The sequence below is a fragment of the Vicugna pacos genome, chromosome 23, assembly GCF_048564905.1.
Source record: "Vicugna pacos chromosome 23, VicPac4, whole genome shotgun sequence".
In the NCBI taxonomy this organism is placed as follows: Eukaryota; Metazoa; Chordata; class Mammalia; order Artiodactyla; family Camelidae; genus Vicugna; species Vicugna pacos.
This window is the reverse complement of record NC_133009.1, coordinates 13,433,748-13,448,906: the sequence shown is the minus strand read 5'-3', so window position 1 is coordinate 13,448,906 and position 15,159 is coordinate 13,433,748. Positions and strand designations below refer to the sequence as shown.

Sequence of the window (15,159 nt, the reverse complement as noted above, 5' to 3'; positions counted from 1 at the left end):
TTCTAACCCCTCACATCTGATCAGTCCACGACTGGTGGTGGCGACCCCTCTAACTCCTTCCCTCCACCTCCAGGGCCACTGTCTGCGGTCAGCTTTGCGCCCAGGGTCTCACCTCCCTGCTGCACTCCTCCCTCCAGCCCATCCTCCACAGACCGTCACCCCAATCCAGAAACCTGGACTTGCCGACTCCTTCCACATGGTTGGTCTCCAAGTCCTGTAAATTCTATCCCCTTGCTATCCCTTGAAACTGTCCTCGCAAATCCATTCCCATTGCGGGACCATGGTTCAAGCACCACCATTTCCCCGTAGAACAGCTCCTAACTGGCTCTGCAGCTGCAGCCCCCGCCTTCTTCAGTCTGCCCTTCAATCTACCTCTCTGAAGTGCACACCTCATCATGTTCTGTCTTGGCTCCAGAGTGTTTGCCTGGGCTGACCACTATCTTTGGAAAAAGTCACACTTCTCAGCATGGCATTCAAGGTCCTAACCTGGGCCCACCGCTCAAGCTCATGTCTTGCCGTGTTCCCTTGGTCACTGTCCCTTCCAGCCATCCACCCCAGGACTGAGAGTTTCTTCACTCTTCTACCAGATCTGTTCTATTGACGCCACCACCACGAAGTCAGTGCCATCATGGTTTTTCTGGACCACACTCCCCTCAGGCTGAGAAGCCCGGAGTCTGGCGGAAAACAGAACAAAAAGTGTGGAGACAACAGACCCTTGTTTCAGCTTTATGTTCTGTAGGGTCAGGATACTGCACCATGGCTTGGTTTCCACTACAATCCACTCTGAGAATTTTCCCTGGAGATAGAGAAGCACTGGGGGAGCTTGACACCTTCCTCCCAGGAGACAACAGGCATCATGTCTGTGGATCTAGGATGCTGAAGGCACAACCAGCCCCATAACGAAGCCACCACCAAGAGGTCAATTTAAGCTTACGTCACTTAAAGGATACATGCCCAGGATGACAGCTTCAAGGCATTTGATGGGCAAGGACTCTCGAGTCATTTCTTTTGCTGTTTCCATTAACCTGTAAGGTAGAGCAGAGCAAAGGATTTCAGGACTTATACAAGTACACAGTCAGTCTGTGTGTCAATCCATTAGCATGCCTGTCTCCACATTAGGCGCCATGCAGGGATACAGAGGAAAAGGGAGACCTTGCAGGCACGTCTGCACCCAGCAGAACTAAATCCGTAAGTTCTCCACTCCTCTCTTCAAGAGTTAGTTCCGGGAGGTTAGTGCCCGTATTCTACCCTCCCACAGCCCCAGAACAAAGGGGTGTTACAATGGAGCAAGTGAAAAAGGCCAAATAAAACAAGTATCACAGGCCATCTCCACTCCTGAGAGTCTCCATCACTGAGCTTAGTTATCAGAGTGGCCCAGACCTCAGCCCCACTTCCAACCTGGCCCCGGGGCACCCCTACCCCGATCCCTTACAGACAGGATATCTGAGAAATGGGATACAGGAGAAAAAGTGGGAGGGGGAGATGGTAGCTCTCAGATAGGAGCACGGTCACCTGGCCCACAGATCATGCACCACTTACCCACTCAGCGGTCTCATTTTCCTAATTTCAAAGAACTGGGTCCCTGTATGATTGTATCTGTGTGAAGCATGTAAAGGGAAAGTGACAGAACTCCAAAGGTCCCAGTAAGCCAGCAGAGGAAGCTATGCTTGATTTCTGAAAGGGATGAGGAAATGGGGCCTTTCCAGAAGCCGTCCAGTAGCCAGAAGGTCACTAACAGCATCTTACTCCTCACTGTCCTGTCCTGGAAATCTACTTTCTAACTTAGGCCCCAAAGCACCTTGGAGCTTTCTAATAGCTATTTTCAATCTGCTCTGTATTCTGTTTAGTTGAATACAAGTCTTAATTCACCTACCAGACTATAAGCTCTTTGGAGTTGGGACCATTTATTTATCATTTTTGCATCACCCATAAGGCCTGGCACAAAACCAAAATATTCCAGCAAATATTATTAAATAAATGAGGAATAAGGGAAAGGATGGGTAGATGGACGGATAAATGGGTAGATGGGTGGAAGGGTGGATGGACAGATGGATGGAAGAAAGGAAGGGAGGGAAGAAAGGAAGCAAGGGAGGAAGGGAAAGAGGGAAGAAGGGAGGAAGGGAGGAAGGAAGGAGTTGATGGAAGAGTGGGTCGGTGGATGGATGGAAGGCTGGCTGGCTGCTTGGACAGGTAGAAGGGTAGGTAGCTTGATGGATGGATGGGTGGGTGGGTGGATGGAAGGTGGACAGGCAGTAGTGAGGTTTCTCAAAGGCACACAGACTCTGCAGCAGAGCTTGCTGTGGAGACATCACTTTCATTTCATGCCTGGACAGGCACTTGACATTGTTACTAAATCTGAGAAGATGACACCATCATCCACAATCTGGGACTTAGCTGGTGCCCAGAAGGTCTCAGGGACTGGCAAGCCTGTACCAGCCCAATCTGAAGAAGACCAAAGATCTCTGAGCCTGGATCCTGATTTTTTTTTTTTTTTGAGCCTACAAAAACGTTGCTTTATTCATTTCTCTTTCCAGCCTGAAACAAAACTCTAGAGAAGAAGTGCACGTTGGGAAGGTGCTAATGAAGCATGAACGTATAACCCGGGCAGGGAGTAGGAGGTCAGACGTGTGCCCCTGCAGTAGTGCTGGCAGCTGCAGAAGGTGGCACTGACTGCCTCACAGCACTGCACACCCTCCCGAGAAGGTCTGGGGTTCCTCTCCCAGCAAAGATGGGCTTGGCCGCTAAGACATGAGCACGTAAAATCAACACCTGGAGAGCTTGTTATAAGCAGATTCTGGACTCCACCCCTGGAGATTCTGATTTCCGGCCATGGTCTTAATCCTAGATGTTACTCAGAGTGACCGCACCTGGGACCATTGGATTGGAAGTTCTAGGGTGAGGGCCAGGAGATGACCTTAACAAGCTCACTTGCTGGAAATTACCAGCATGAGCCATGAGAATAACCAGTAATGACAATACAGGCTTGCCCAGCTTTTAAGAAATACAACATACAAAACCCTAGAAGTAAATGAAAAGTGAAGGGCTACATAGTCTATTGTGAAAGGATATTTTTACTTTACCAAAGATTTCATTCAAATAGTGAGATTCCCAGTCTATTTAAAGTAGAATGCACTTGGCAAAAATTCTACTTATATGCCCAGCTTTTCCCCGTTCATACATCTAGTGCAGGAAGTGAGACAAACCTATAATAAAATAATAAAAAATTACCTGGCCATCCTTTCTCAGCTCCTTACAGTTATTAGCCCCTGCAAGTGAGCTGGGAGGAGGGCTTCCTGTAACCACCGCCAGCAGAGAGAGAAAGACTTCACCCTCAGAAGGCCTCTCCCACCGCAGCAGAGCTCAGAGGTGGGGAACCTCTCTTTCCAGAACACCGAGCAAGGTCAGCGCTCCTGTTGGCCAATGCCCTGAGGCTGTCAGAAGGGAAGGCAGGACTTGTCCTTTCGCATCCCCAGCTGAGGACATCTATGGTCAGGGCGGGGCCTCAAGCGGTCCCCGTACCCTAACACCAGGCACTGTGTCCAGGACAAAGCAGTAGGACGGCTCAAGGAACTAAATAAAAGTCTGGTCAGAAGGCAGAACGAAGAAGCCACTCCAATGGTCAGGTTACCTGGAGCCTGGTCCCAGGGGAATGGTGGTACTTTCCCTTCTCTGGTCAGTGATCCAGGTCACTGACCATCACGACGGGTCAGAGAAGAGAAAAATGCAAAAGCAGATCCTTCCGGGCTGAGAATGTGCTGCAGGGTTTATGGGAGAATGAGCAAATGAGATGGAAAACACATGCAAATTTGCCTCATCAATGCATTCCCGCCAGGTTTATCTGCTTTAATCTCTGGCCAGATGATCCTTGTGAAGACCAGGTCCTAAACAGCAGTGGGGAGCCATTCTAATTTCTGTTACTTTCTGGAATGCTCTGTGAGCAGTCAGTCACATCCAGGAAGGCTCAGTTCTTGGAGTCCAGGTCTACTCTGGCAAGAGTTTTTGCTTCTGGGCCACACAGAGCTCTCCCTGTGGGGTCCCAGTTTGGGGATCAGCACCAACACTGATCGCCTTCCCCGGGCAAGGCCTGTCTGCCTGACCCCTGCAGGCTGGTGCCACCTTCTCCCTCTCCTATCCCTCTGGGATTCCACCAGGAGGATGCCACACAGGGAAGTTCACAGTTTGTGAAGTGGGAACAGAGAGGCAAATCAAGAAATCTGCCCCTTCAAATGAGAGGCAATTGGTGTTATTCTCATCTGGCAGGACCCTTTCCTTTAGGGAAAACACAAAAATCTGCAGGAAAGAGTCCTGCCTACAGCACAGAGAAGGAGGTTTCCTCCAGGGCATGTGGGACACGTGTGCGGTGCCCCATGAAAGCTCTATGTCTTTAGGGAGGAAGGGCAGAGGTCAGCAGAGGCCTGACATCCTGGACAACGTGCTGGGGGCGAGGATGCTGGTAGCTGCCTTGGTAGGGAGTCTGATGCCGAGATGCTCACTGACTCGCCGGAGTCCCTTTCACTTACACCTCTGTCAGCCCAGCTCCCATCTGACTCCTACCCCCGATAAAGCACCAGCTGTGGGGAGTGGACCATCTGCCTCTGCCTCTGGGTTCTTACCATGCTGCTCACGCGGGTCCGCAGGATCCTGACTGCAAACAGTGGAAGAGAAATGGGCCACAGGCTGGTTGCTCTGCCCCCAGCCTGCCCCCAGGGCTCCTCGGCTCTCCTTCAAACTCACATGAGGAGAGAGGGTCCGCAGCCCAGGGCCCCACTCACTCATGCCGAACGGGGCAAGGGCACCAGGAGCCGAAGGCAATGCCAGGTGGGCCTCTTGTAGACAATGAGCAGTCAGGACAAGGCGAAAAAGTGAGAGGAAAGAAAAGGAAAAGACTGGAGGGAAGAGAGAGAAAGAAAGATGGTAGAGGAAAGGAAATGGAGGGAGACAGGATGACCAAGGAGGAGGAAGTGGAGAAAGAAGAGAAGGTGGAGGGGAGAGGGAGGGGTGTTTGCTGCCTTAGCCATCCTGGCCCACACCCTGCTTAAACCAGGAGGATCTGACCACTGCAATGACATCCTCCAGTATCGCTCCTTCTGACTGACATGGGGGTGTCCCTCCATGCCCGGCCTCACCAACCTCAGACAGCATTTGCTGACCAGCTGGGGACCGAGTGCCCCCGGGCTTGCGATCACTACGCCCATCCCCGGCTGGGACTGCTCAGACCCTGGTTGGAAGGATACTGTAGTGTCTTCATGTAGTTCTGGATTGCCTGCAGCCAGTCTGGGATCGTCATTGACAGTCTGTAGTTTGGAACCTGGGGTATTGAAGGCTGCAGGGAAGTAGAGAGAGAGCTTTTTATCCAGGAGACGCTCTGGGACCCAGTGCCTGGGGGCGGGCCCAGGGCAGGAACCACTGCAGAGCTGCTTCTGAGAGCAGATGGCCACCCTGGCATAGGCACCTGTTCAACTGGTGCCTCCTGAACAAGGTCTCCCCAGGCCCATCAGTCCCATGCTGAAGATCTCCGGCGTCTGCCGCCCCTGTGCACACGCTCCGCCCTGGGTCCAGTGGCTTGCTATAGCCCTCCTTGTGTTGCTCCTGGTGTGAACAAAGTCTGCCCCCATAATGGGAGCTTCAGCACCTCCTTGAGGCCAAGGACCATGTCCTGTAGTGTCCCCTCAACCCCCAACCCTGAGCCTGCACCAGAAAGTTGAGATGCTCCATTAATACTCACGTTTCTACTGCATGACTGCACTTCTATTGCATGGCTGATGTGACCACTGCATGTTCTCCACTCCAGGGCACCACTGAATGGCGCCCTGAAGAAACGCAATATGGCGCTAGGCATGCCATTCCTTCCCGACACCACCTTCCCTGAGTCCCGCCCCAAGGGGGTAGGAAAGAGTCCCCTCTTGCCTCGACTCTTCCTATGTAAGTGCAGCTCTTCTGACGCAGAAGCCCCTTACCCTCTTACCCCTCCTGGATGCCCAGTCGCTCCCTCACCTTCTAGTCTACCTCTTGATCAACACTCACCAACTGAGTGTACGAAGTTCCCCTGCAGGGAAGAGGCGGGAGCAACAGCGGGCAGAGACTGGAAAGAGGGAGGTAAGAGCCTCTTCTTGGGAATTTAGGGCTGAGACATTACTCAGCTCTGAGCAGCCCTGCCAGCGAGGCCAAGAGCAAGAATAAGCAGGGGCTTCCAATCCAGTCACTCCTGGGAAGTCACTCCTGGTTTCTTTTATTTCTCCGATATGTTTCCTCGTCCCTTAGCCTCGGCCTCTCTGGTGGGGTTACTGCTGGTGACAGAGACACCCAGCCCAGTGGGCCCGCAGCTCCGGGAGGAGAGGAGGCTCCTCCAGGCCTAAGCCGCTTAGGGAGGAGCAGAGGGACCGCAGGACAGATTAGTTCCATCCCCCGAGAAAACAGGGAAAGAGAGGCCCCAAGGATTTAGTGCTTAGCTGACGGAGGGTGAAGCTGCTGGTGAACAGAGCTGGGAACAGCTCTGGGCAGCCCGGCCGGGGACCTGAGCCAGACACAGCCCATGGAGGGTCCCTGATCCTCTTCCCGGTCCTCTCCCTGGTCCTCTGCCAGCTCTCCAAGCTCAGACCCCACAGGGAAGCTGGAGGGTGTACAGTCCCGGGCTTGAGGCAGGAAGCTCTTCATACTTCTGCACCTCTGGCTGCTTTTACTTAAAATAAAAGGAAACTAATCACACATCCTAATTCACAGCCAAGGTGCTGTGTGTGTATGTGCGTGTGTGTGTGTGTGCGCACCCACGTACGCACTCACACAGCTGTTCTGCAAGCTACATTTTGTTTACAACATATCAACTCAAATCACATTCCTGTCTTGGAGAGTCATTTCTGGGAGCAAAATATTCCAATCTGAACATTTGCTTCCATGGCCCTCCCCACAACCCCCCCACCTCCATCACACTCACCCCCCAGGGTCAGAATATGAAGTGCGTCCTTGTGTGCCTGCCCTAGCAAACACGAGGGAGCCTGTCCTTGTTTTCTGCAGTAACATCCACCGATCTGCCCACACCTGAACTCTCTGTAAGAATGTGCCAGAGCTTCCATAGAGAAGTGAGGAAGGGGAGACGCAAACGACCATTTCTGTAGCGCCTCCTATGTTCCCAGCTCTGGGCTGGGTACACGAGGGGGAGGTGGCACAGACAGGAGGGAGGAGGGAAATTCCACAGTTTACTAAGGCGTGAGCATAGTTCTACACAGAAAAGTGCTGTTTGTACCTATTTATCAGGAAAGCTGATGAGCATGGGAAAGAGCCCCACAGAATCACCAGCCACCTAAGGGATGCCCAGAGGGGCGTCCCCCGGACAAAGCCCTGAAGCATCCGGCGTGACTGGGTTCAGAGTTGGCCGTGGGGGCCAACCACTAAGTTATTTCAACTCCCTCCAGCCTAACGGAGCCCACAAGAGCTGGACGATGCGGTGGGAGTCGGGCGGCAGCTGGTTCTCAGAATAGCAGCCCAGTGGCGCCCAAGGGCTTTTAAAAACAGCTGCCTGGTTACCTCAGCCCCGGCTGAGAGCCTGAGAGTGAGTGCAGGGGCTGTGGCCACATTCCCCAAACCCCAGCTGGGGAGCAGGGCTGCGGGGGGGAGGGGAGCCCAGACTGCGGAGGGGAATGATGTCATCTGGTTCCAGCCCACCCTGCCGTCTGGGTAGCTGGCTGGGGCTCAGGCCGGGGTCAGCTCCCGACCGGCACTCTGGGGTGCCAATGCCCCTAAAGAGCGATGGACTCCAGGCCAGGCAGGCTCCCTGGGATATAATTATGAGTCCCTGCTCTGTCACCTGCTGGCTGTGGACCCTGGTCAAGCCGCATGACCTCTCTAAGCCGCTAGTGCCTTCCTGATAAAACAGAAGACTATCACCTACTGCGAACCTTCTGGGCCGGCTGTGAGGACCGTATGACCTAATGGATAAAGCAGGCAGTCTGGGGCTTGGCACGCACACAGCGCTCTCTAAGTGTTAACTATGTTCTCATTACTCACCAACAATGTGTTTTCAGAGGTCTAGACTGGGGGAGCCCAAATGGTCTCCACTTTTCAGGAACTAGAAAACAGAATTGGCAGGGGCTGAGCCCTGAGCACTCAACTCAGAAGCATCACAAAGATGCCACCTCACCCTGATGGAAGAGGATGAACACATCCACTTTCCCCTGTCGGCATGTGGTGACCATGAGTTAACATCCTTAATTCATGAAACAGTCATACGAAGCGATAAGAAAACTCTTTAGTCTTCGATGAAAAAGAAAAAAGGTTCTGAAATGTGGAAGCAATTCAAGTGTCCATCAACATGTAAATGGATAAACAAAATGTAGTAGACATGCAATGGAATATTATTCAGCCTTAAAAAGAGGGACATTCTGATATGTGCATGAACTTTGAAAACATGCTAAGTAAAATAATCCAGTCACAAAAGGATTATGATATATATGATTCCTCTTAGATGAGGTTCCTACAGAGGTCAAGTTCATTGAGACAGAAAGTAGAAGGGTGGCTGCCAGGGGCTGAAGGGAGGGAGAACTGGGGACTTAGTATTTAATGGGTACAAAGTTTCAGTTTGGAGATGGATGGTGGTGATGGTTGGGCAACAATGTGAGTGTGCTTAATGCATAAACTGTACACTTAATAGTGATTAAAAGGGTGAATTATATGTCACCACAATTTCTAAAATGGCTACGGAAAGACAACTCACAAAAGGAGAAATGCAAATAGTGAGCAAGTATTTGAAAAAATGTTCCAGCTCACTAGTAATTTAAGAAATGCAAATTAAAGTCACTGCAACATGTCACTTTTCACCTCTCCAGTTAGCAGAGATATTCTGCAATGTGGAGACTCATTGCTGCTGAGGATGCTCTCATTCGGCCTGATGGGAAAATAGATTGGTACAACCTTTTTATAAAAAGCCCAGGGCACACCCCTTTTTTTCTCCCCCTTGACTAGGGTCCTGAGGCTCCTTCCTCCTATTATTTTCCTGCCCCGTTTCACCTAGACCTCCAGCCTAGAATTCCCCTGCCCTTCCCCTAGAGGCTCCCTCCTGCCACCTGCACCAGCCCCGTCACCCACAGCTCAGCTGATGAAGGCAGAATCTAGAAGGCACAGATCACAGCCACCCTCTCCACACAGGCACTGCACTTAGGGTCAAGGGGTGGGGGCCCTGGCGGGTGCGGGGGGCATAGGAGGGAGGGGAGTGGAACAACAGAAAGATGGTTGTTCAAGAAGAAAAATGAACCAAACCACAGGCAAGCTGCTGTGGACAGGCTCTCTTTGCCTCCATTCACACCAAACACAATGACCTGTCAGAAGAATGCAGGAAGGGATGTGGACAGACACCAGCGTGTATCAACACTATGGATCACCACGTGGGAGAAGGGAGAAGCCAGAAAAGGAGCCAAGGAGGTAGCAAGAGCCCCAGGTGCCAGAAAGCTTTAACAAGAAAGTACAAGGATAGATAAACAGCAAACTCCTACTGTGGACCATATTCAATACCTTGTAATAGCCCTTAATAAAAAAAAGAAGATAAAAAGGAATATATATATATATATATATATATGCATATATAATAAAATCACTGTGCTGTACACCAGAAATTAACACAACATTGTAAACTGACTATACTTCAATTTAAAAAATTAAAAAGAAAAAGAAAATACAAGGATAGACAAACAGCAAGGTCTTACTATGGAGCACAGGGAACTATATTCAATATCTTGTAATAGCCCTTAATGAAAAATATAAATCACTACACAAAATCACTACGCTGTACACCAGAAATTAATACAACATTGTAAACCAACTATACTTCAAATAAAATTTTTTTAAAAAGTAGTTCACAGTGAAAAAGTATGTGACAATGAATATATGTATGTTCACGTATAACTGAAAAATTGTGCTCTACACTGAAAATTGACACAACATTGTAAACTGACTATAACTCAATAAAAAAAAAAAGGACAAGGAGAAAGCAAAGCCTCGTGCCATCCCCACTCTGGAAATGTACTATACACGGTGCAGGTACAAGGCAGAAGAATCTTCTCTGGCAACCTGGAGGGGAGCATGGAACATCACTCAGGAGCCCAGGATGGGTCCCAGATTCCCGAATCAGGGGCAGCCAGGAATCTGTTGGTGGTGGCCTGATCTGGAGGTCCAGAGGGATGCAGGGCAGGGGAAGAAGTGAGCTGCCCAGGTGAGCCAGCAGGGGGCAGGAGTGGAGCTCCGACTACAGCAAAGTCTCACCCCACAGCCCTCACACTTCTTCACTCAGGCAAAGCTGAGCCCTCTAAATGTGAATTATTTCCCAATTTGGGATCAACATGAGAACGAGGCACAAAAATGTGGCATCTGCGAGAAACTGCTTGGTGTTTCCTGCTGGATCCAGCCGGCAGTCTGCCCCAGGGGAGCCGGGCTCCAGCCAGTCAAGAAGCGGGAGGTGCTGCTTCCTGGTCCACCCAGCTGTTTTTTCTTGGCCAGCCACCCTCCCTCCCCTCCCTTCCCAACCTCTGCTATCCTCCAGCTGACTCGTGCTCTTTCTTGCACTATCCCCGCAAAACCCTGGCCTTCCCCTAGTCAACTGTTAACTGCAGGCCCAGTAACCACCAGGGGAGAGCCCTGCACTCACAAATGTAGAGGAGGATCTCAGAGTAAATGAAACCTACCGCTGTTTCCCCAGTGAGGGCACCTGGACCTTTGGGCAGAACTTACTACGGCTGCTAACAGAATGTCCTGAAGTCAAATGAAGTGTCATTCAGTCCTCCGCTTAGGCCTTGACACCTTCCCCTGCCCACTTCTTTTGCTTCTTAGTCCACATTCAATTGCCAAATAATAATAATAATAATAATAATCTCCCTGAAACTCTCCAACCCTTCCACCACTACCCTCATCACCCCTCCTCTACACAAATTCCTCAGTACGACACTGATTTGATTAAAGGAGAAAAGGACTTGGCCCAGAGGAAGAAGTCTGTCATGCTGAGTGCAGGAATAGCCCTGGAGTCAGAGAGGAGTGGCTCCTGGAAACAGGAGCTTTCAAAGCTGTTCCCTTCCCAGGGCCTGCATAGGGGTCAGGGTTTGGGGGCATGTGGGTACCAGGGAGAGACAGGATGCTGTGATGGGGTTGAGGATGGAGAACCAACCACTAAGATGCAATATAAGAGAGAAATATTAACTATTTAAGTTCAAAAAGCCGATGCCCACATTCAGGTTGGGGTTGTCCTAGCTTGGCAGGAGTTCCCATGTGACCTTTGGGTGACTATGAAAAGTACAATATGATGTAGCTGCTATACAAAAAAAAAAAAAGGAATGCTTTTTTAAAGAACCCAGCATTCAGCCACAATAACAATAGTATCAAGTATAGGTCTCAGGAAGCAGTCATTTTATGTTCTAAGCTGCTGAGATAACATTTAGAATATTGTGTTTCATATTGTGCTTGTTAATAGGGGACTGGCTGATGACAAACTAGCAATTACGCTAGACAGAAGACAAGAAAAGTGAGTTGATCTGGAAACTGTGACACATAAGAAAAGGTGAAAGGAACCACCTGTGGACAAGGATGATTATTAAAGGAAGATGCAGAATGACAGAACGTCACAGTTCTGAGGACTCGTAGTCCAGTGCACCTCTAGTGTCACACAGATCACTGGAAACCCAGAGACTCATGGATCACGACACTACAGGATTTAAGAGTTTAAAAGAACTTTACATGAAATCTTGTCTACTCCCATTTTATAGATAAGAAAACTAAGGCTGGAGATTTTTAAGTGAATGACCTAAAAGTAGCACAAGCAGGACTAAAATTCAGCCTTTTGATTTTTACTTTAAGCCCCTTCCTTACTCTAAAAGAACCATCCCATAATTTGAGGAGCTGTGAGTAGCATAGGAAGTCAATGTAAGCTGCCCTTCAGTTCTTGAACACAAGAATCAGTGGCGACTTGTGACCAAGGAAGGAAGAGGAATTCTGTTTAGTTTAAGAAAAGAATTTCCCAATAGCCAAATCTGACCATCCCTAGGACCAGCTGTCCTGTAAGGTGATGACCCCCACCCCCACCCCCAGAAGGTCTTCAGAAAGAGGAAGGGATTTCGCTGATAGGTGGGAGACCGGTCTCTACCAACACTCACATTCTCGGATTCCCATAGAGAACAGAGGTCCCCACCCACAAGGTCAGAAGAAGGATGAAGCCACAATTAGAAGCAGGGTTGGTGCTGAGGGTGCTGAATTAAAAAGGCTCACTTAAGGGCAAATTCTGAAGTCAGAACTGCAAGCCAGTACCAGGATGGTTTTCGTGCTCAAGGAGAACTCAGGATGGGTAATTACAGCCGACACTAAGCAGGCAAGATTCTCGTTGGGCATAATGAAGATTTCCTTGACCAGCAGGGTAATAAAACACCGTGACTGCAGCAGGAGGTTTACAGGCAATGTCACTTCCCCCAAGGGCACACAGAGCTTTCTGGCCTGCAGGGCTCAGATGCTCAGGTCACCAGATGCTCCAGGTTGGGGACTCAACCAGATGGCCTTCTAGGTCTCAGGTCTGGCATTCCTAGACCTGCCCAGGAATCTTCTCGGCCATACCAGTGTCCTCACGCAGGGGAAGCCATCTGCCATGCCACAAACCCCAGGCTCTGCAGCATTCTCCCTCCAGTTTGCATTCTGATATTTCATTGAGCGACCACTGCATATCACCCTCCCTCCATTTTATTAACCTTATCCTTGGCCACCAAACCCAGCTGGCTCATTGGCTTCTCACCAAGGTAGAAAAGAGTTTCACTCCTGAGCCTCTTTCTCTAGCCAGTGAAACTAATTCATCACGTGTACTGGAAAGTCCCTTTTAAGCCACAGTCAAAACTCTTCCTTTTTTCTTGGAGCCCAGAGAAGCTGGGAAAAGAGTTGACTGTTTCACAAGTTTCAGAGGTTAAAGTCACTGTCATAAAAAAAAAAAAATTGGCAAAAAGTCCAGGAATGATTCAGGCTAAGTCTGACTGCAAATTCATTCACAGCCTAATAAATCATGTGCGAGGAGGGGACAGGGGAGGGCCAAGAGACTCCAAAGAGGAAAAGCAGGATGGAATCCCCAGGGGACCTATGCATTCTTGGCATCGCTGGTGCTACCTGGTGGCTACAGTTTTTGATGAAGCAGGAGGTACATGGGGGTGGGTAAATAATAGAGTTTGTCTCCAGACTCAAAACCTTGGCACAAGCTGACTGCGCAGACCCAGGACAGCAAGCCCCCCTCCCCTGCCCCATTTCTAAGGCATCCAAGACAAATACCTCAATTAAGTAAGGGAGAGGGGGCGGGTGGGCGGGAAGAATGAGGGGAAGGGAGTTTGTAACAGGACCAGAAAAATGGAAATTGCCTCTATTTGCTAGATACAGGCTGAAACAGTCCCATCACTGCCTACCCCACCCCCTCCCTCGAAGCCACTGACCTTTGCCAAGAAGGCAGCGTTCCTGATGGCGCCCACCATTTCTCCCCCCTTGGGGTGCACCTTGGCCACGTGCATCCACATACGCTCCCAGGTGTGACTGTCGATGGGGAAGCCGCTCTTGTTAACGTGAAATAGCACCCCGCCGTCTTTGTCCTCCTCCTCCGAGCCCCCGCTGGTGGCGAGGCTCACTGGCCGCGCGTGGCTACTCCGGGACCGGGTGCCTTTGGCGCCTTTGGGGTGGGGGCAGCGGTGAGTGTCTGCGGCAGAGCCGGTCATGGTGGGGCCAAGGCGGGGAGGGCGGCGCGGGGGGCGCTAGGCGGCGGCGGCGGCGGGGGGCGTGTGCGTGTGGGCGCGGCGCGGGGATCAGCGCCCCGCTGGGGCGGCCTTCTCCATGCCTCTAGCTGCGGCAGGACGCGCGAAGGGGGAGCGGCTGCTGGAGCTCCGCTTACGGGCCGTGCCTGAAATCAGTGAGACACAGCACACACCACGGGTAAGTGGACACCCGGAGGAACCGCGGCGCGGGCCGTGGCCGAGGTGGTGGGGCTTCAGAGTGTCCCCACGTCTCTGCCCACCCAACCCGTGCGCGGACAACCCCCACCCCACACCTCCAGGGAACTGCATACGAGCTTCCTGCCCTGCAATTACCTAGAAAAGCGACTTGAATTTTGCCACAAAGCTTCACACCCACCTAAACCGCGGGAGGGAAATGCAATGAGCTTGGAGGCAGCGGAGTGGACTGGGCAGGGAGAAAAAAGACAGCTTGTGCAGCGGGAAGGAACAGAAGGTCCCCGCACGGCTCCACGCGTTCCTTGGTCACCAGATGTGGCCGAGCGCCGAGCCGAGCCAAGAACGTGCCGGCACGTGAGCGCCCGGGGCTGGCGCGCGAGGACGCGGCGGCAGCCTCGGCTTGCAGAGGCGGTCGCGTTTCTTCCAGGAAGCCCTCTCGGAGCCCGGTGGACGAGGGGCGGCCCCGGCCCCCTGGCGCCAGTGGCTGTGGCTCCACCCGCCCCCTTCTCCGAGTTCCAGCGCCAGGCACGCGGAGGGGACTAGCTGCGGGCGCGGCGAGGGAAGGGCAGCTCCTGGACCCTACCTCGGGACAGTCGGCCTCATGGCTGCGGAGCCTCTGGGGACGGCGGGGGTGGCGGGGGCTGCTGGGCCTGGGGCTGGGGCTGCTGGGGCTGCTGGGGCTGCTGCGGCCGTCGCCTTATTCCATGTCCCATTCTCGAATGTTATTCTGTGACATATAACCGAGTCACCCGGGCAGCCGCCGATGTTCCGAATGCGTCCATTGGCCACCGCAACAAAGAGGGGCGGGTCCCGGGCGCGGGACTCTACAAGCCGGAGCGCCGCGACGCTCTGATTGGTTCTGAGGATTCCCGGGCGGGAGGGGAGAGGAGTAGGGGGAGCTGGGCGGCCACGCGAAATCCGATCGCTGTCGTGTCCTGGGAACCCCGCGGGGCTGGAGCGTTTGTCCCTGGGACTTGAGACCGAGTTTCCCCTCGGGTCGTAGCCTGTGAGGGGTTGCAGCTGTGGGAAGCAGAGGAGAAGGAAAGCCACCCAAGAAGTGCCCCTGAGGTAGAGGAGGGCTTATCTTAGGACAGCATTCCCTGAGGAAGGCTGGACATGGTCACCTGCCGCTACCAGGGAGTGATGGTTGGTGCAGGCAGGGCTGTTCACGTGAAGATGCAGTATTAATTTTTTTATCCGACATAACAAATTTCCCAAAACT

General features: G+C 51.9%; 1 protein-coding gene across 13 annotated transcripts in view; it reads right to left on the bottom strand.

The window, feature by feature from the left end:
* Positions 1 to 14,659, bottom strand: part of VASH2 (vasohibin 2) — a 36,534-nt gene extending 21,875 nt beyond the window's left edge. For 3 of the 13 annotated variants that reach the window (XR_012063504.1, XR_012063503.1, XM_072948519.1), the window contains exons 1-5: positions 14,076 to 14,498; positions 13,431 to 13,888; positions 5,235 to 5,323; positions 1,540 to 1,596; positions 951 to 1,025 (exon numbers count right to left, since the gene is read on the bottom strand). Coding sequence is in view for 10 of the 13 variants with exons in the window: in XM_072948519.1 (XP_072804620.1) it covers positions 951 to 1,025; positions 1,540 to 1,596; positions 5,235 to 5,323; positions 13,431 to 13,706 (497 nt within the window). In the remaining 3 variants the exon portion in view is untranslated. Of the gene's footprint in view, positions 1 to 950; positions 1,026 to 1,539; positions 1,597 to 5,234; positions 5,324 to 5,452; positions 5,606 to 5,725; positions 6,673 to 13,430; positions 13,889 to 14,075; positions 14,499 to 14,520 lie in introns of those variants that run through there. The other 10 variants (XR_012063505.1, XM_006198762.4, XM_072948523.1 and 7 more) reach the window with 8 other exon arrangements.
* Positions 14,660 to 15,159: the final 500 nt, after the last annotated feature.